Source organism: Cydia splendana, chromosome 13 (genome assembly GCF_910591565.1).
Source record: "Cydia splendana chromosome 13, ilCydSple1.2, whole genome shotgun sequence".
Classification (NCBI taxonomy): domain Eukaryota; kingdom Metazoa; phylum Arthropoda; class Insecta; order Lepidoptera; family Tortricidae; genus Cydia; species Cydia splendana.
This window is the reverse complement of record NC_085972.1, coordinates 8,289,422-8,311,344: the sequence shown is the minus strand read 5'-3', so window position 1 is coordinate 8,311,344 and position 21,923 is coordinate 8,289,422. Positions and strand designations below refer to the sequence as shown.

General features: G+C 36.5%; 2 protein-coding genes across 3 annotated transcripts in view; one reads left to right on the top strand and one right to left on the bottom strand.

Annotated features, from left to right (window-relative positions):
- LOC134796347 (ESF1 homolog) overlaps positions 1-21,923 on the bottom strand; it is a 328,393-nt gene that overhangs the window by 72,905 nt on the left and 233,565 nt on the right. The gene's annotated exons all lie outside the window — the stretch shown is intronic.
- LOC134795981 (uncharacterized) lies at positions 35-20,503 on the top strand. 2 transcript variants are annotated; one of them, XR_010144889.1, is made up of 4 exons: positions 35-191; positions 15,232-15,365; positions 18,007-18,958; positions 19,162-20,503. XR_010144889.1 is itself a non-coding variant. In XM_063767877.1 (3 exons), the coding sequence occupies exons 1-3, from the start codon at positions 126-128 to the stop codon at positions 18,104-18,106; spliced, it is 300 nt and encodes a 99-aa protein (XP_063623947.1). In that variant the 5' UTR covers positions 35-125; the 3' UTR covers positions 18,107-20,503. The 2 variants fall into 2 exon arrangements, 1 of the variants encoding a protein (XP_063623947.1); XM_063767877.1 differs by having other exon boundaries at positions 18,007-20,503.

Here is a 21,923-nt window from a genome sequence, read left to right as displayed (position 1 = left end):
GCGGGCCTCCACTGGCCATGCCTACATATATCCCGGCGGGCGTCGCGCGGCCGTCACATCACGTCCCGCCTTCGCGCGATACACTGTACACTCCCCACTGTGACTGTAGACTTGAAAACGTGAACATGAAACGTCTGTTACTCCTCGCAGCCCTGTGCACCTTCGCCGTGGCCATGGTCCCTAGGCAGAGGGTGAGTACAACCCCTATTTATCAAATAATTTGGAAAAATTCGCCATTAATACTCCGTTATTAAAATTCATTTGTTTTTAAACTACGCATCTGGCATATCATTTGCGCATTTAAAATAAACATAAAGGGTTTTAGTTTGTCGGAAATGAATTTAGTTAACGGATATTTTATTTATTTATTTTTTAAATGATTAAAAATGGTTTAAAGATATAAGTTAGAAGGTAGTTTAATATAGTGTGTAGGTCATGTTTTTGAGACAGTGCGTCTTTATTAAAAGTAGTGAGCGACATTTACTGACTGATTTGATTAATATGTAGTTATTATATAAGCTAACTCATGACAGTCATGACCTACACCTACATACAATGTTTTTATCACACGTTCGTAATCATTATCTTATCTTCATAGGCTCATACGTAAATAAACATGGACTAACGACCGTAAGAAGCGTAAATAAACGATTATATACCTATACCCATAATATTTATCCACATTAACATGTTATGCGAAAACAAGATAGGTTTAACGTTATACTCTTTATACCTATAAAGGAAATAGGGTAGGTAATACATACTTAGGTAGTAAAAGATTTTTTTGCAGTATGTACAGTCGTTATCAGATATATCGGAGCGCCCAAGGTGCTCAAAAATATCTGAACACGCACTCTAATGCGTTGACAACAGAGGCGGGTTCAGATATCCTAGTTCAGGCTCATGTAAACCATCACTATTTTTAAGTCTTTGTTTTATATGAATGTAACCATGAAATACGTGTTTTTCAATAAATTATGTTTATGTTCTAGGCTGCTCCGATATATCTCTGATGGCCACTGTACCTGAGCGTTTTCCAAAAAAAATGTAGGTACATTTCATCCATGTCTTCAAAATATGGACTTCTAGGGCTCATTTTACTCACAATCATTTGTACATTCACGCCTCATACATGAAAAAATGTGTCCCAAGATTTTCTTTCCATATCGTCACATTTTTGTATGAATAATTTTTTTATTTGTATGAACGTGACGCACTGGAAAAATATTTTTTCATACAAAATTTTGGGACACATTTTTTCATGTATGAGGCTTGAATTTACAAATGATTCTGAGTAAAATGAGCCCAAGAAGGCAATGTTTTGAAGACATGAATGAAATGTACATTTTTTTGGAAAACGCTCACCTATTGAATTCAGGGGCCTCGTCATTTTATGCTCTAGAAATCTTTGTTTCCAACATCTGAAATTGTAATAATATGTAAATTAAGTAAGTAATTACACAAAAGTACAAATAAAATTGGTTTCATCCATCAAAGCCCAGGATGCTTCTTTTGAAAATTCGAACTTAAAACGATGGTGAAACATTCTACCTTGAAAAATTCAAACTTCAACGGTCACAAAGGACTCTTAAGTGCTTAAAAAAACAGTAGCGAAGGATTTTCTTTTAAAAATGTACTTAATTATAACTTCTCAAAGTAGGTACTTGAGCTATATAAAAAAAAAGAACTCTAACAATAGCGAAGTAGGTATTACCTATTTAAAAAAGATAGAACACCAACCAGTCACTAAGGATTCTATTTTGAAATAATTAAGTCCTACAGCCGCGAAGTAATTTAAGTTTAAAACCTCGAAACCTCTTCGTCGCGAAGTTAATATCCTTTAAGAGGTTCTAACTTCAACTAATGAAACGGTCGCGTAATTACAGACATTTTTTTAATATGCCGAAAAAAATTACGTTAGGTACTGTATCGTGAGAAAAAGGCGCACCATGGTAACTTTGTTATTGCAGCTTTAAGTACCTAAGTACATTCAAGCTTTCTAGAGTAACAAGGAAAAGTTCTTGAATTTAATCCTGTACCTACTTAACCAAATATGCGGTTGCAGCCAGCAGGTACCTACCCGTACCCGCACAATTATTTATTTACTAGCGACCCGCCCCGACTTCGTACGGGTTAACAAATTATACACCTAAAACTTCCTCAAGAATCACTCTATTGATAGGTGAAAACCGCATGAAAATCCGTTCAGTAAGTAGTGTTTGAGTTTATCGCGAACAAACATATATACAAACACACAAACAGACAGACGCGGCGGGGGACTTTGTTTTAAAGGTGTAGTGATTGACCTTATTAACAGTACATAATTGTTCTTTTTAAGTTTTCTTGGTAATTATCTCTTCTTTGTCCTCGCCTTGTCCCATTTCAGTTGGGGTCGGCTCTCCTAATCAATCTTCGCCAGGCCATTCTTTCCTGGGTCGTCTGTGGATCTAATTGGGCTGACTTTAGATCTTGGTTTATTTTAGATGTCCACGTGTCTCGGGGCCTGCCTCGTCCTCTCGGTCCGGTTTCAATGTCAAGCACTGTTCTTGTCATGTGCTCTTTTGGGCGTCTCATTACATGGCCGTACCACCTCAATCTCGACTCACATATTTTCTCCGGAATTGGTCTTACTCGGAAGGTACCGCGTATGTACTCGTTTCTTACTTTGTCGAGCAGAGTCACGCCTCCTGACCATCGCAGCATTTTCATTTCTGCTACGTGCAGTTGATCTTCCTGCTTCTTTTTAAGGGGCCAACATTCCGCACCATATAGCAAGGCTGGTCTGACCGCAGTCTTGTAGACTTTTCCCTTTACCGGAATAGGCATCTTGGGGTCGCATAATATGCCTGTAAGTTCTCTCCACTTTATCCATCCGGTACTGATGCGGTTCGAGACGTCGGGTTCTATAGTTCCATCGCTTGCCAGGATAGAACCGAGGTATTTAAAGGACGCAACCTTTGATAGAGGGGCGTCCTGCATATGTATGGTTGCGTTGCTCGGAGACTTTGAAAAGTTACAGTGCATGTACTCTGTCTTATTTCTGCTTATTTTCAGTCCAGCATTTTCCAGAGCTTCTCGCCACTGCTCTAGTGTTGACTCCAGTTCTTTCGGGTCTTTGCTTTGGCTTTTTTTGGATATCAGCAGTGAGGTAGTTCATAACCAGGTTAAAAATAAGGGGGCTGAGGGCTGAACCCTGGTGTACTCCCACTTTTACGTCGAACTGTTCACTGGTACCTGCAGGGCTCCTTACCTTAGTTTTCACCTCTTTGTACATGTCCATCCCCAAGTGGACATACCATTCTGGTACGTTTTGAGCTCTCAGCGACTGTCAGATCAATTTCCTCGGTACGCGGTCGAATGCTTTTTCGAGATCTATGAAAATCATATGCAGGTCGGTCTTGTTGTCTCTGTTCTTCTCCATTAGGATTCGGGTTGAGTGAATAGCGTCGATTGTGGACTTTCCGGCTACGAAACCACATTGGTTTTCAGTGATGTTGGTAAGCTGCGTTAGCCTTCTGCTGATTACTCTTTCCCAAATTTTAAGGGTATGTGGGATTAGTTTTATGGCTCTGTAGTTTCCACATAATCGAATGTCGCCTTTGTTTTTATAAAATGGAACCAGGTAACTATTTCTCCATTCATCTGGTATTCCGTCCATGAGGATCCTGTTAAAGAGATTTGTGAGAAAAGTTACGCCACTACTGCCCAACATCTTCCACATCACAGAAGGGAGGTCATCTGGGCCAGTCGCTTTATTGTTAGCCATGCAATTAATAGCAACCTTTACCTCTTCTGGAGTGATCGCAAGTATGGGGCCTTCGATTGGTGTCGTTTCTGGGAGCCTTTTACTAGGATACTCTTCATTGAGCAACTGAGAATAGTACTCTTTCCATCTAGCATTTATATCTGCGTTGGCTGTCAGCAAAGTGCCCTGTTCGTTCTTTATGAATTTTACGGCTTTGGTGTCTTTTGTGCTGTTATGCCTTTGCTTTGCTATCTTGAAAAGTCTTCATCTGATTTTGCCTTCGCTTGCGCTACTGCTCGCTTAGCCTCCTTCTTTGCTATTCTGTACGCCTCGCGATCATTATTATCGTTGTTATCTTGCCATGCTTTAAAAAGTGCTTTCTTTAGATCTAGCTTTCGTTGTACGTCTTCTTGCCACCATCTGGTGCATTTGTTGCCGCATAAGGCGCCTTTGGACTCTCCTAGGTGATTCTTCGCTAGTCGGATGCAGTGAGTTTGAAAGTCATTCCAGATGTTATTGGCAGATTCTTCCATCTTGATACCGTTAAGATAAGACATAAGGTCCGTGCAAAGCCGTCGTCCCTCTTCACCAGCTAGTTTTCGCCATCGAATTTTTGGTAGCTTTTTCTGTCTTTGCACTTTTATGGGCCTTGGTATGATAAAGTCTGCCACTAGAAGCCGGTGTTGAGATGTTAAAGGCTCCCCTGGTATTACTTTGCAATCTCGGAAGGTTTTAAGAAGTTTTCGGTCGGCTAGGATATAGTCAATTTGAGTGCTCTTACCGCCGCTTTTATAGGTAATTAAGTGCTCTTGTGGTTTGGTAAAGAAAGTATTAATAACAGCGAGGTCGTATGTTCAGGCGAATTGCAGAATTGTCGCGCCTTGGTTGTTAATTGTACCAAAACCATACCCTCCATGGATTCTAGAATTGACAGCAGGTGATGTTTTTCCTACATGCCCATTCAAATCTCCCAGTAGGTATTTAGTTTCTGTAGCTGGTATGGACTGCATGAGGTCATCCAAGTCATTCCAGAAGATCTGCTTTTCAGATGTGGTGCACCCTGTTTGCGGCGCATATGCCGAGATAACGTTCATGCACGGCTGGTTGTCAAGTGCAAATTTTATTGCAATTAGCCGGTCGCTTGTCCGTCTCACTTCCACCACAGATTAATAAATAGTTACTACGTAACAGATACTTCATTCCCAAACAAAAGCGAAAATACCTACGCTATAATAGCCTACAAAACCTTAATAATAATACCTGCTGCTCTGGACAAGAAGAAATGTACCATAAGTACGCGCACAAAGAATCGAGACTGTGTTGCCCGCCGTGCGAGTCACGTGCCAACGCGTCATCGTAAGAATGCGCTAGGGTTGTAGGTACCTACCTATGATGATTATTGTAATAAAACAAATGTCTCGGATCAACCATATTTTTTATTAGTCAATCAAATATGTTTTAGTTTTATATAATGATTTATATTTTTTTCCCTTCTCGGAATTCTCTGTTATTAAATTTTATAAGTAGTTGAAAATATCCTAAATCGCGTAAATAATTTTAATAAATACTCAGGAGCAAAGCAACGGAAAATCAACGGTTTTTAAAAGTTGTAATACGGTGCTACCAGGCCGATTAATTATTACGTCGTCAAAATTATTTAAAAATACTTTTTCTAACCCTTCAATATAATTATTAAACGTTTCAGGTGGGACCTTTTTAGCCCGCCATAAAAAGATGAATCTTTATTATAGGCTTTTTTCCTTTGTTTTTTGACTTTTACACCCATTTACTGCACAATAATTACGTGGTTTCGGCATTTCGAAGCGTAAGCGCGGGAAACGTGCGGTGCGAGCGCTCAGGCGGGCGTTCGGCGGCCCTCTGTCGGTTGTATCGTCGACGATACGCCGAGCGGTAGGCATATAGCGCGTGGCCTTGAGCGTGTGAAGGAGGCCTGCTTCCACTACTCGCTCCTGTAAGTCTTGATCGATGACGATACCCACTCCGTTTTGATTCGCTGCTGTGCCATGGTAAACTAATTTGAAACCGTTACCAATATTACGCGACTTCGACCCCTTCCACTTTGTCTCTTGTATACAGCATAGATTAACACCTCCCCTTAACAAGATTCATTTTTCTTGGTAATTATAATACCCTTTTTTAGGGTTCCGTACCCAAAAGGTAAAACGGGACCCTATTACTAATTTAGGGTTCCGTACCCAAAAGGTAAAACGGGACCCTATTACTAAGACTTCGCTGTCCGTCCGTCCGTCCGTCCGTCCGTCCGTCTGTCTGTCACCAGGCTGTATCTCACGAACCGTGATAGTTAGACAGTTGAAATTTTCACAGATGATGTATTTCTGTTGCCGCTATAACAAAAAATACTAAAAACAGAATAAAATAAAGATTTAAATGGGGCTCCCATACAACAAACGTGATTTTTGACCAAAGTTAAGCAACGTCGGGCGTGGTCAGTACTTGGATGGGTGACCGTTTTTTTTGCATTTTTTTCAGTTTTTTTTTTCATTATGGTACGGAACCCTTCGTGCGCGAGTCCGACTCGCACTTGCCCGGTTTTTTAGAAATACCGCATCCGTTACTTCTTTATTTCGGTCAATTCGGTTAAATTAATTTTATAGTTAAGTACCTTCAGTTAATCTTGCTAAGTAACAGATTGTTATTTTTTACACATTGTTTATTGCGTTATTTCTTATCTAAAAATTTACTCCGTTAAATAATCGCCATGGTATTATTGGCGAACCGTGAACCGATATTCCCATTTTTAGTAGATAAACATACAACGTTGAACATTTTTATCAAATCTGATTTTATAAGGCAATTTGTTCCTAAGTGATGGTTGTTTTCTATGTATTTAAGTATTTGTATATTATATTTAACGTTGTCTGAGTATCCACAACACAAGCCTTGTTGAGCTTACCGTGGGACTTAGTCAATTTGTGTAAGAATGTCCTTATAATATTTATTTATATATTATTTATTTAATTGTTTTGTTTTCGTACAGTTCAGTTACCTACTGTATACTTTGAACTGTTTCACTGATACCTATATTTTTATTTCCTTCTAGTGGTCCTCTCTCTATGGTTAAGTCTGGAAGTGTATTTACTTGTAAAATTATCGTTAATATTGCCCATGCCGCTTTCAGAAAAGACTATACAGTGGTCCTCTCTCTATGGTTAAGTCTGGAAGTGTATTTTCTTGTAAAATTATCGTTAATATTGCCCATGCCGCTTTCAGAAAAGACTACACATTAATGTCTGACATTCATTATATCTATTATAAATACCTACATTTTGCGTATTTGTCGCTACTTGTACCTACAAATTATAGATTAATTAGCCTAATTCAGATTTTCGTACGGTAACTTTGTATGGCGTTAGGAGAGCTTCCTAGTGTTCCAAGAAAGTTTCGAGCGTATAATTTAAATCTTAATGAAATTTGAAATCGTAGATGGTGAGTAAATATAGGCACTTAACTAATATTATGACTACCTGCAGTATGAACCTGCACATTTTTTTGTGATCCTATTATACCATTTATCGTTATTTAAAACTAAAATTACAATTGTTGTCAAATATTTGTTCACTGTATAAAATTTATTATGTAGTTATCTGGTTCTACCAACTTATTACGTCGATATATTAAGGGTTAAAATGGTTATGGGTGAAAGGTTCCTTATTTCCATTTTTGGCAAGGTAGTCAAGTAAGATTCACGTACCTACTTTCATTTACACATTTGTTTACAGTTTGGTTTGAAAAGCTATGAAAATATATACAATTATAGAAAATATTTCAAATGGAAAATTTTAGTTAACGATTCGATAATTATACCTACCATCTAAATTATTTTGTAAATACATAGTTATCGCGTCGATAAACGTGAACGCAGGGTGGATATTTGTAAGAACCACCGTAAATATATTAGCCAAGGCGATCGAAATTCTCACATACCTAATAATAAATTTAATGCATACAAACTTAATATACATATATATACTTACCTATAAATAAAACATAATTAAATAACTAACCTATAAAACTTAAACACTAAATCTAATAATAAATAAAACTAAAAATAATTATATGTATAGGTAATTAGATAAGCCGGATATATAATCGCTATTTTCCGACACTATCTTTTTGATGATGACTACCTATAATAATTGAATTGTCATTTTTGTCAGTGAATTTGCTCAATATTGTACTTATCTGCATTCAATATTACTTACTTTAGTACGTTTTATACGTTCTAACTTTTGTCACGGAATAGGTACCTACGAATCTTCGTATCTCAGTCACAAATTATTGCGTAACGAACGAAATTTCAGTACCGATAGCATTAACTGATGCGTCACGGATCCAAGCTAGAAGTAGGCCGATTAAAGGGGATAGGAGTGGTTCACGTAATGAGACTCAAGAGAGCGTCTGGTTCAAGTCTGCGAGACACTAACAAGAGTCTATTTCCGATGGCCCTTTCATGCTTTTCACATTTTATTTGGGCGAGCCACTAATACACACTGAGTCAGTGTGTATTAGTGGCTACGGGTGGGAAACTTGACATATTTCTGCGCAGTAAACAAATTATGAATAGGTCAACGACCTACGTTGTTTCCTGTTTACGTGGTACGTTTGTACCTACATGTGGTAATCGGGTGGAATCGTCGCCCAATTCCGTTCATTCATGTTTCGTATCAAGAGTGCCGGATACGCTCAAGGACGCAGTATTACGTTGTACTACGGTTTATTACAATAGCAGCGTAATCGTTGTGCAACGTAATACGGCTGCATTCGTAATTCATTCCATTCAGAAATGTCCATGTATATTGTGCATGGAGAGTCCAGAAACACTCCAAAACACAGTTGTGTTAAGTGAAATTAATTTAATTCATTATAAAATAGTCATTATAACATAATCTAAATCACTACGCCCCCATAAGATTAAGAGCACGATAGGAGATATTAATGTAGGTACGTAGCATTATTCACGGCATTCACGCATACAATTCATAAGTTTAATGGCGTAGGGATGTGACGACCCCAGCGCTCCGAGCGCTCGCTGGATTTACCAGTGCAATCACAAAACGTAGGGTACCTGGAGGAGCTCTGTCACCCGAAAGGTGGGCGGGACAGGTTCTTGGTTCTTCTGGCTTACCTTAGCCGGCCGTCCAGAGTGGAATCGCGAGAACTGCTTTCTCGAGGGTAATCTTGCTCGGGTACCAATTTAAACGGGTTTAAACGAGCGGTTAAACAACAACTTTGCCCCCTTGTAAAACAAATAACTATTTTATTATGACTAGAACAAGAGAAAATATGTTTATTTGTCACCGTTATCATAAGACTGGCGTCAGTAATTGACGCATTTCTGTGGTAGGTACCTACCTCCTACCTAATCTTTTAATTCGTCAACGAAATTAAATAATACTCAATCATTCGATGGCGTAGCTGACTTTACACTTAAGTTATAGTATTAGGTATGTAGATAATAAATTATTGTGAATTTCTAATCGCCCTTTTTAACTTCACTTTTATGTTGTTTTCTATGTGATGAAATCTGACTGAATTTATATAAATTACTATATAACTACAGGTATAAATGAACAATATGCCATGTTCTTATATAATATGTCAACTTAGAATAGGCTCGGCAAAACTTACTAATACAACTTTCCTTGTTTTACATTAATTAGTGTTAAGTTAAATAAAACATATATCACAGTATCGTTTAAATTTTAACTATTATATATTTATAGAAAATACCAGACGATGATGGAACAAATAATCGTGCCCATCACAAAAATACTTGTTCGCATTATGGGATTTAAACCTAGAAATGAAATCACTTTAAATATTTATTTTAAGACCGCGGACCGCTTTAGACATGGGTAAATTTAGCTTGCTGAATGATGAAATCTAAGAAAACCGGCCAAGTGCGAGTCGCACTCGCGCACGAAGGCTTCCGTACCATTACGCAAAAATCTGCAAAAAAGAAAAAACAACGGGTTGCACTCCGGGAGTGCCGACAGAAGTGAAAACTCAATGACTAGTCCAAAATGTCTGCAGCACTAATATGTATAATTGACCCATCCTCCTTTCTATTGAAAAACTTTAGTTCCGAAATTGCTGGCCAGTGAGCTTGTTTAAAATTCGAAATTCAAATTTGTAGCGTTAATTGTTTAAAATTCGAATAGAAATTGTAAAGTTACCTTGCAGACCTCGCATCTAAATATAGGTCATGATATTTTGAGTTTTATTCACCAGTACTTGAGTTCACTTTTATTAGCGATTTCATCAAGATGTAGCTTTATTGAATTATATTTGAGTGATATAAAGTTAGAATGTAATTGTGAGATCCACGTATTTCAACCCGTACAAGATTAGAACCTTTTTCATGTAATGTCATTGAGTTTTTCTTTATTGATTTAAATGCCATCTAAATGAGTGGCCATCTAAACGTTACGGTCACGTGATCTCGTTACGCTGTCTCGAGTTTATCATTTTTTCCCCACCTCAAAAAGTGCCCAGCGCCGCTAAAGAAGTTTTCACTTCAAAAATCACGTTTGTTGTATGGGAGCCCCACTTAAATATTTGTTTTATTTTGTTTTTAGTATTTGTTACTATAGCGGCAACAGACATACGGTTCATGAATTACAGCCTAGTGACAGACATACGGTTCATGAATTACAGCCTAGTGACAGACAGACGGACGGACAGACGGACAGACGGACAGACAGACAGACAGACAGACGGACGGACGGACAGCGGAGACTTAGTAATGGGTTCCCGTTTTTACCCTTTGCTGGGTACGGAACCCTAAAAAGACACGTGTTAATTCAATTGGGTATTATACTGTATTTGAAATAGGGCTTCCAATACCGGGATCCCGGGATCCCGAAATACCGGGATCCCGTCTGTGAAAACGCATTTTTCAATACCGGTATTTTTTATGCAATACCGGGATCCCGGTATTTTCAAAAACAAGGAAAATGTGCCGATTATACCGTTTAAAATCCATTAAAATGAGTAACTTCGGCTGTATCAAGAATATTACTTGCCCATTTAATTAAACAAGATCATTTAATTGAAACAAGATCGGTGCATATGCATAGCTAAATATTTGGTAATGAATTCTGATGTTCAGGATATGATATTAATAAATAGTTAGTTCTTAAAATTATATCAAAGAGTGGAAACAAATGAGCAAGCAATTATAGTATGGCAAACGAATTTTGGTGGCTGAATATATTTGGCTGGTTTATTAGGTTGAACTGAAAATGTGACTGGTAAAAGCGGTGAAGTTAACAAGGCGGATAAAATGATTGCCAACCTGGAGAGTGAAATGATAATAGGTATTTGTGCAATGTTCTGCCGCCAGAGTGCAGCACTAATTTGTTTAGTAAACCATAGAGTAACTTATACATACTACGCCTTAACCAGTTTTTTGACATTCATGCATCAAGGCGGTTTGTTTACAGGTGGCTCACCGTGAAACGCGGAAATCGTAATTTCGTTATCTGTTTCTCTATCGATCGAATAAGCAAGAGTGATAGAGAGGTAGAAACGGAACTTTCGATTGTCTTGTTTCACGGTAGGCCATGTGATTGAGTTAGTACTATGCAGAGATTTGCGTAATATTCCCTATTACTGCAGATGGCGATTATTGTTTAATATCCTAAGCTAAGGACATACATATCTGGTTACAGTGAGCCTTTTTTTAATAAAACTCAAAAATTTTAAGCGATTCATAGTCAATACCGGGATTTCGGGATCCCGGTATTGATGAAGACAGTTTCGATATTAATACCGGTATTGAAAGAAGTCCGGTATTTGGAAGCCCTAATTTGAAATAAATTATTTTACACCATGCATGAAATTAAGTACCAGATAATTATTAGAAAAACACAGATAGGAGTTATTTTAAAACACAAGTTCTATTTAATAAATCGGATAGAAATGTAATATACAGTGTGTAAGTCTAATACGGGCGAATCTCTTAACGGTGGTTAGTATAGGACAAAGTAAAGGTAATTAGATAACATTTACTTAAAGTTGCAACAATAATTTTGTCCATACAAAATAATTCAGCCCGCAATGTAATGCAAACACGCTCACGTTAAACGCTCGTTGACAGTTACTTTCAAAAACTCCTATTGCGTATGTAATGTCATTAACTGTCATGAGTGGGTAAATAATAAATAAGTATGATGTTTTTTATCTGACGAAATGACTACCTAGTTTAAAATCAAATTACATCAAAAAATCTTATTAAAGCAATCATTTATTTTAATAACGACCCATTGAAATTACAACTGAAATGTACTGAAGTTGCTGAAATACTTCTAAAGAAAACCAATTAAAAAGAAAACTAAAAAACACAATTTACAACAATACAAATTCTGAGAAACCTGAGTTTAGTTTTGCCGGTTTCGCCGCAAATACCTATTCTCGATGTGCCTTCCTTGTATTTCAGAACAGGTTTCGCAACGACGTTTGATTGACTCCATAAAATAACAACTCGTATTAAATCGTCTTCCTGCATCCCTTGTACTACTTTCAGGATTAAGTGCAAAATGGCGAAGGATTCGGTCTTGCAATGGAACTGGAAGCTCATCGTGAATAGCTGCTCCCTCCACCCTTCCAGTTACGGGCAATCCTTCGCGAGCTCGCTGTATCGCGTTTACAATTACTCGAGCGTTTCTTGGTACAACCCGATGAGGGAATCGCTCTCTGTACACAGCTAGCGCTCGATGACCATTTTGTAGTGTTTCACCGTAAATTAAAATCATGTCCATTAATTCAGGAGCAGTAAAAGTTGTTAAACGAGGCATTTTTATAACATACGATTACTTTTGAATCGAAAGACTGACATTGTCAAAGCAGAGTTGAAATAAAATAAGAAACTTGCAATTCCACCAAAGAGTTTGCCACGTTTTCACACAATGTACCAAGTTTTGTGGTGTTTAGACGGTTTAGTTAATTCTCGAAATAATTTTGGTAATAACTGTACAACTATTAGGCGGGCCGTATGCTTATTTTCCGCCATCCTGGTATAAAAAATCAGGCAAATTAAATACGAAATGAATACACAATAATCACTTATGAGATACTGATATTAAATTAATTTTCAAAAAAGGTGTGCTATCAAAGGTGCTTGTCTATTGCTCAGATTAGAAATAATCACGTCAAGTGCTGTTATCGTGACTGATTAAAATGAAGTCAGTTTCTTGTTGGTAAACATAATAAATAAGATTTAATATCTTTTAACACGCCTAGTAGTACTTTAATCTACCAAAATAACTACAAAACATTAAACGCAGTGTAATTGCTAACATGTATTGTGAATGTTCCTCCAGATAGGTAAGTTTGTAAATGCTATTGTTGTATTGCTAATGAACATTTGACATTTCGGTACCGCAACCATGTTTACAGTACATTTGCTGCTGAGAAATTTAAAAAAAATTAATTATGGGCTCGTAATGAACTGCAACTTAAAAAAACCTTTTACTTCATGATTACACTAATGAATACTATGTCCGATTTAATTTATCGCCCGTATTAGACTTACACACTGTATAAGTAGATGAGTTGACCGTGACGTCACGATGTAATGTTTCATATAAATTCCATATTAGCAAATCGTTTTGACAGTTCTAAAAAAGTAACTGATTTGACTACTAGGAAAATACCCTATTAGCATGTAGTTAAGTAATTGTAATGAGGAATACTGTCTATTTTTAGCAAGTTTGAGGGACTCACAAACCCGCCGCCTAAAGGTCACTTCCATACAATCCATGTTCAGCTCTCATTTTAAAACGACAACATGCTTAAATGCCTTAAATTACATGAAACTTTGCAAATACAAATAATTTATTTATAGCACCAAGTTACAAGTCAGGCTTAGGTCTAGGAAATACATTTGGTATTTTTATAAATTATGAATCATAATATACAATAGGTTGTGTAATACTTAGGTTCTGTTAATATCATCACAATCATACAATGAACATTTACGTAACATAGTACATATCTATGTCGGACACTATATTTTCCTTGCTAAAAAATGGCACGTATTTAACAGGTCGACTAATTAATCGAATTTGGGTAGTTTAAAAAAATAGATATGGGTACTAAAATTAATTAAACAAAGTATTCATGACATACTTACCTAAGTATTTTAACTCCCAATGGTAACCTATTATAATATTTAAATTTTATTAAGTATAGTATAGTGAGACTCCACAGTCAAACAAAATGTAGTTTTGTGGAGCATTGTCCTTAACAAAAAAGTTGTAACTTATTGTGTAATAAATAACTAAAATAAAATAAAAAATAGATTGGCAACAAAAACGGAGCCTTAAAATATATTAATATGAGTTTTATTTTAACGTCGTTACAGCTTTTAATTATTTTTAGGCAGGTACCAAGTATTTATTTGGCAACTGAATTGTTATATTGGAGACCATTTATGAAGCATATTTTAAAAAGAAAACGGCTATCTATTAATTCAAAAATAAAGTACTTTTAAAATATTTTGTTTGGTCGCTCCAGGTTTTTCGTGCCGAAACACCTTGGCAGACTTATATATACCTAAAATGGGGGTTCATACGTAGGTAGGTAGACTGGAATTGGTTTCATGGTGGTATCAGATGGGTTAGTCACTAACCGTTATAGTTCGTTTTTTTAGCATTAGAAAGAACTTGAAAGAAGGTAAGCGATCTTGACATGTCTTTTAATTGAAAAACGCTTTTTAAAAATCAATAACTATTACTTATGAAAGCAGAACAATATAAATGATCGTATTAGATTCATAAATGTTACATATTTGCCCTAACTTATTTTTAAAATGTGTTTTCCAATTAAAATACAAATCAAGATTGTTTACCTTATTTCTAATGCTAAAAAAAACGAACTATAGTGTAGGGTAACCGATGATGACCTTGCTCACATAATCTCGTCTGCCAAGGTGTTTCGGCAGGAAAAGCCTTGGCAGACTTATATATTCCTGACATGAGGGTTCATTCCTACCGACTGGAATTGGTTTCATGTTGGTATCAGATGGGTTAATTTAGGGGTCCCGGTGGCCACCTTTGAGAGCGTCTGCCAAGCGCTTCCGGCAAAAAAAATACTGGCAGACTTCGCTTTTCGGTGTCAACATATAAATTTCTACCTGCTGCCATAACTATTATTTCGGTATCAGATGGGTTAAATCAGCCCCCTTTTTTCGCACCGGAAGTGGCCGTCTTTTTCGTACTTTCGGCAAGTTCCACCGTGGCAGACTATCGAATTCGGACTTAGCATCGCTTTTATGGGAAACCATTGTGCATTTCATCGTGGTATCAAGTCGGTTAGAAATTTTGCGGCCGGCTCTTCTACTATAAGTTCAATCGTAGCGTTCGTGCGAACTTAGCCTGATTCCGCTCTGACAAAAGTGTATCTCTGAGCAATCCTGCATTACCCTCCATTTCTCTTTACAGAGGGCGATGGAAGACAACCAAAGCCCCGCAAGCATCCAGAAGCCAATCTGTGAGGCGAAGACTCCGTGCGGCTGGATTTTCTACAAGGATAATATTGATTATATTCATGAGAGATGGGAAAGGACTAATGATTAGTAAGTATTTATCTTTATATGGGCATTTTTCTTGAAATTTACGCTATTAAAGCGTAACTTTTGTTAAAGAATATGTCCAGATTGCGTTCCCTTCGGCACTCGGCACACTGCACGCGCGTTGGACGTCAATTGGAACTCATATTTTGATGTCAAAATTATGTCATTCAAGAGTGCATTTCGCGTATGAATTGACGCGAGCGAGATGCACAGGCGACATAGCGAAAATTACATCGTTTTGATATCAAAATGTAAATTCGAATTGGCCTTCCTGATATTTCTATTATAAAACTGCGATTAGTATTAAATTACTTATATTAGTACAATGACGTTCTAACCTAGGATATATGAAAGGGGACGGCCGTTTCTCCATACCACTGTATACGGGGTGATTCAGGAGACGTGAGCAGGACTAACACTGCGCATATCGTTAATTATAAGCAACTGTTTCGTATCAGCATTAGTGAGGTTAACGTTAATTTTCTATATAGTCGTGTTGAAAAAAAAAATTTTTTTACGACATGCATGGTCACCCTAAAATTAGAATACTAAACTACCGATATTCTGTGTCAAATTGAATGTCATTACTGTCATCACGGTTTGGTTACTTTTGAAAACTCGTATCTCACTCAAGTTTGACAGTTTATTTTCTTCGTAATCAAAATGCCATTACGGTTAAAAGAGGTTTTATGTTTATTAATTAGGTCCTGTAGGGTGACCATGATTGTTGAGAATTAAATTTGCCCTCACCAAAAAGTTAAAAAATAGGAAAAAGTATGGTAGTTTCTCCTAAATACGACGGTGATCGATCAATTATCAGTGCAGGATTAGTCCTGCTCACGTCTCATGAATCATCCTGTATAGTCCCAAATATTTTCTATAGCTAATTATCCACAGAGGAAAATAGTAATACTAATTTTGAGCGGTCTTCCACTTTCCTCTTAAGGACCGGAAACTCTGCGGTCAAGGAGATTCCGGTGCTTATTAATTTCTGATAATTTCAGCCCGTATGGGGTGCGCTCCAAAGAGAATATAATCACTACGTTTTAGTGCGCTCGTGGCTCCTCCTGAGTCCCCCAAGTCATTTCAGTCAGTCCATCAACCATTTTTATTCAAAATGCGATTTGGATTAAATCCTTTAGAAAGGCCTCAGGGACTCAGGAGGATACCTATCGCGTCGAATGATGATCGTTACGCCATTTTTTTTTCTAAATATAATTTTGTGGACATTAGGTATTGTATAGAAGTAGTGATCGACCGTTTTCATGTAATTAGGGTTTCGTATTCACCATTTTTTAGGGTACCTCACATATAAAATGTTTTTCTTTAAAATTTTTTCGCTTTGTCCCAATAGTGTGGGGTATCGTTATATAGGTCTTTCAAAACAAAACGAATAAAGGTCTCCGTAAATATTTTTTTGACATAGTTAATATTTTCGGAAATAAATAAATAATCGCTCCGAAAGAAAAAGGAAATGTGTCCCCCCTCCCCACCCCTCTAACTTTTGAACCTGTCCCCCCACCCCTCTAAATTTTGAACCATGAGCAAAAAAAATATAAAAAAAACATCATGAAACAATAGCTTGATAAATACTAAATACTTTCAATGTAAACTATAGCAACATGATCGGTCCAGTCGTTTTTGAGTTATTGCCACAAATCTTCTTTTCTTAGTAAAAAGACGTGCAAAGCGCTGCAAAGGTACTCCCTTATGCTTGTAATGTACGTGATACTTACTAATAGCCCCCGTTTGGCCTATTTTAACAGAATGGTAACTACGAAACCCTACACTGAGCATGGCCTGACACGCTTTTGGCCGATTATTTTTATTATGTTCCAAATCGAAAATTAAATGGTTTTGGTTTAATTTTAAATTCGAATCCCTTGTGGTAAACCGATATAGGTACCTACTGTCAATAATTATATTAGATGATTGATTACAATAGCAAGTAAAACATAATAATTATAGTTGGTCAAACCGATTTATCAGTCAGTAAGAACCAGGAAAACTATACTCATTCTTTTCTTTTGGGTGCTAGTACTAGTGTAATACAAAGATAGTATGACTCTCCGTCTATGATTGAAATGAGACAGTCCTTTGACAAACTAACTAATATAACTATATCTATCCTTTCTACATCTTTTCCATGATATTTATATATTTTTAACAGGCAAATATGTTTCGAGTGCCTCTGCTACTTACTCGTATACTCTAAGGCTTTTATTACCCTTACTAATGTAATATCAATAATTTACTTTTCACCACACCAGCTCGGAAAGGCTTGCTTTGCACTTCAAAAACGGATAGCAAAGTTGCATTTTATTCACATGTGAGGCAAAGTTATCAAATGCAAACACAAAATTTTTCACCCCACCAACCCGAAGCAAATATTAAATGTAAAATATCAAACAAAATCAAACCAAATCAAATTCAAATGAATGTTATTAAATATCTATCATCCAAAATCATCATTTAAAAGTCAATTCTACCAACAAACATAAGAAAACAACTCAAAATTTGCATTTGATTACTTTGCCTCACATGTGAATTACTGATAGCAAAGTGCAACTTTGCTATCCGTTTTTGAAGTGCAAAGTAAGCCTTTCCGAGATGGTGTGGTGAAAATAACTATTCCATTTTCCAGTTGTAAATGCGCCTCAAATTTGACGTGTCAAGAAGACGAAAACGATACCACGGGCAAAGCCATCGTCAAGAGGTGCAAAGCGGGCAACACACAGAGCTAGCGAGCTACGCTTCAACAAACTTCAAGCTGTTTATCGACGACAAAGCATCGGTCCCTTTTTAAGAACCTATCTGTGTCATCCCATTCATCATTGACTTCGGCGACCGGTATAACTAACTAACTACATATGTGAAAGTTGCGCAAAGTTACCAAAAAGTTGGAATAGTTTAATAATTTCACAGGAAACAAGAGGAAACTTTCATTTTAGAAAATGTATCAACATTTCCTTTACAAAAATGTAAAAAATTCAGTTTTTCGCAGTTTTTGAAACTTTCTGACGGCAAATGAGTAGTTATAACTATGTGTAAAATTGCCCTTCCGTTTCACATTGTCCCAAACGATATTTCAAAGCAAACTTGTCGAAGCCATATCAACTATCGGACAATAATAGTTACGTCTGATCAAAGAGCGCCGGCCTAGCCCAGGTTACAATCGCTATCGCTTCGACAACGAAAAGCTTTGTCTCTCTATCACTCTTCCATATTAGTGCGACAGTGACAGTTGCGTTTAGATCGCTACGGAGCGTAAGCGATTGGCATCTTGGCTACGCGGCATTCGAAATCAGAGCGATAATGTTGAAAGATTTTGAAAGCACTAAGAATTTTATCGTAATGTGGTGTTGTCCAACGCAGAATAGATTTTTATCAGACCTTAAAAAACAGCTGCTTATGTCGGAGATAAATACTAATTTAACTTATCAGTACAGATGCTATCAAAGCATCATATTGTAGTTATAAGACAAATTACGAGTAGGTCAGGAAATGATCCAAGCTTTCATACTCGAGCTCAAATGACTTACATACTTTTAGGTTAGAGGCGAACTAAAACCATAAGAAACAAGGATTTTTAATAGGTTACCGTAAAATTATAAAACTTCGCTCTTTAACATAACTTTGCCTACCGTTTCACTTTCTTCAGAAAGTGAATCTGTAACTACTTTAAAGTTATTTCTCTTTTTCTGAACTGTGACGCGGTGGACAAATTTATGTTAAAGGGCAAAGTTTTATACTTTAACGGTACTGTCTATTCTCAGCAAAGGGCACTCAATATTGCCAGGCCATAGTTAATTTGCCATTTATTAAGATTAGTTTACTTTTAGTGCAGTTTTGGATATTTTAGCATTTGCCGCCCCTGTATTCCGCCTTGTTATTTTTTAATTTTATGTTGACATGATTAAATCACTCGTGTGACCGCAACTGTCTGATATTAATTTGACCATTTACATTAAAAATATAAAGTGAAATGAAAAGTGATATTCGACAGGCGAATGTAAACTTCTTGGCTTTAAATTAGTAAATTTTCTGTAACTAAATTAAACATTGATTAAAAAACGCACAACATATACTTTTCTGAAACCGAACTTGGACACATTTAAAAGGATTAGTAAGTAACTATTTATTTTTAGCCACAAAAATGGCAAAAGTGTATTTAAATTGTAACGTTATTGTTTTGGCTATTTGTGACACTGGACAGTAATGTTGAGCTATTCTGAAGAATTCGCTTAATAAGGGATACACTACAGATAGGTAATTTATTTCACGAAAACACAGTAACGTAACAGTAATAGGTATATATAACAGTAATTCAAGTAAGAGTACAATTTTGTTATTGTACATTTACAATTTAATTTCCAATGGTGTATAAATTAAATAATATATTAAGTAAGATTTTTCACCAATCTGTACAAATAAAAATATAATAATAGCCAATGGTTAAACAAGTTGTGTTGCTGTCACTTCCATACATTCATCATTACTATGTGAACGTACCTACTACCAAAGATCCATTGATTGTGTAAGATGTGTAAACTAAAAACAAATTCCTAAACGCTGTCCTACCTTGCTGTCAAAAGTTGACCTACCTTGAAATTGCCAAGTAATGTAGATGGCGCTGTACGGCTTCACACAATATCCTGTAACTTTAGTTGTCAAACGTTGACGTTTAACAATTCAGTGACTATAACACGCAATACAGCGCCATCTGGTTCGGCTTCAAACTAGGGGATAAGTTTCTTTCTTATATTTTACCTCTGTTACAATCAATATCTCTTTGCTACTACTCACTAATATTTAGTTTTAGTATTTTCTTCAGTAAATGTGTGATGGATACAATGTTTGATGGTATGAGTAATGATGCGATTATTAAAGTACTTAATACCTAGATTTAAATAATAAATAGAATATTAAGGTGATATTCGTCTTTCGAATATTCACATTTGCAGTTCCTATTTTTTTCTTTAATCATATATTTACGAGTATGTGAGAGTGAGGCCTAGATTTCATTAGAAACATGCTTTTTGTAATAATTGTAGTTTTCTTTAATGACATATTGAGCTGTATTATTAAATATGTTTCATTAATAAGATTTTCTTAATAATTTTTATTTTTTTATTTATAAAGAAGTAAAATTAATGACTAATTTTTATTTGTTTTCTTTATCTTGTAGGCTACCTAGCAAAAAAACTTATACTTGTAAATTACTTGACTAATAAGTACCAACAAGGCCGCTAAATCTAAATAAATTATTTTAAGTACCTACGTGCTAAAATTAGATTATGAGTGATTTACCTATCTATTTACATTACCAAATAATCTATTTTAAAATTAATGTACCTACATTATACGTAGGTATGTACACTATGTACTATCGAACAACTTTATTCTTGGTCCACTGTGAAACCTTTTAAATCACATTTACTACGTCACTGGCATAATATTGATTTAATAATTTAATAAAAAAACCTACTTCTATAGGGCCCGGTGAATGATTGTGGTAGATGGTGCACTATGTAGAAAAGGAGGTAAAACCACCCACTTTTCTAGTAGCATTTCGTTTCTGTAAGGGTCGTAGTTCTAGCCTAACCTAACCCACTTCTCTGATAGCAGTTCGGTTCTGTGAGGATCGCAGTTCGAACCTAATCAAACCCACTTTTCTAGTAGCATTTCGTTTCTGTAAGGCTCGCAGTTCTAACCTAACCTAACCCACTTTTGTTTGGTTCTGTGAGGATCGCAGTTCAAACCTAACCTAACCCACTTAACGGCGCATACGGTGCGGTGTACGGGGATTTGAGCGGGAGGGATTTGGCATCATCATACTTTATACCTACATTTTTAACCGACTTCAATTTCATAGAAGGAGGAGGTTCTGTATTCGGTTGTGGCTTTTTTTTTTCTATGTACGTTCACCGATTACTCCGATATCCGTACTCCGATTTGAGTAATTCTTTTTTTGTTTGAAAGGAGCTACCTCCGAGTTGGTCTCATTTTAATTTGGTTCTGTTCTGATGATGGGATCCATGAGGAATTGAGGGAACTCCTCAATTTTTAAAGGCACATGCATGGTGTTTTGGGCATTTTCTTAAGCAACTCGAGCATTTTCTCCCGAAAACCACCAATTTGATGAAGTAGACCTGATGATGATGATTATTTTGATGATAATGATGATGATTTATTTAAATGTAAGTATGTTCAGCGATTACTCCGGCACCTGTGATCCGATTTGAGTAATTCTTTTTTTGTTTGGAAGAAGTTACCTCCAAGGTGAGTCCGTATTATTTTTGGTTCTGGTCTGATGATGGAATCCATGAGGAATTGAGGCAACTCCTCAATTTTTAAAGGCACGTGTTAAGTGATTTCGGGGTTTTCTAAAGTAACTCGAGCATTTGCTTCCGAAAACCACCAATTTGATGTACCGCAACTGTAGCCTTACCACGAGTTTGACATTGACACATTCGCTAACGTCTTATGCATCTAAATGTAACTTTTCATGCATCTCGCTCACACTAAGGTTAGTACGAGCGAGATGCATAGGAAGTTAAG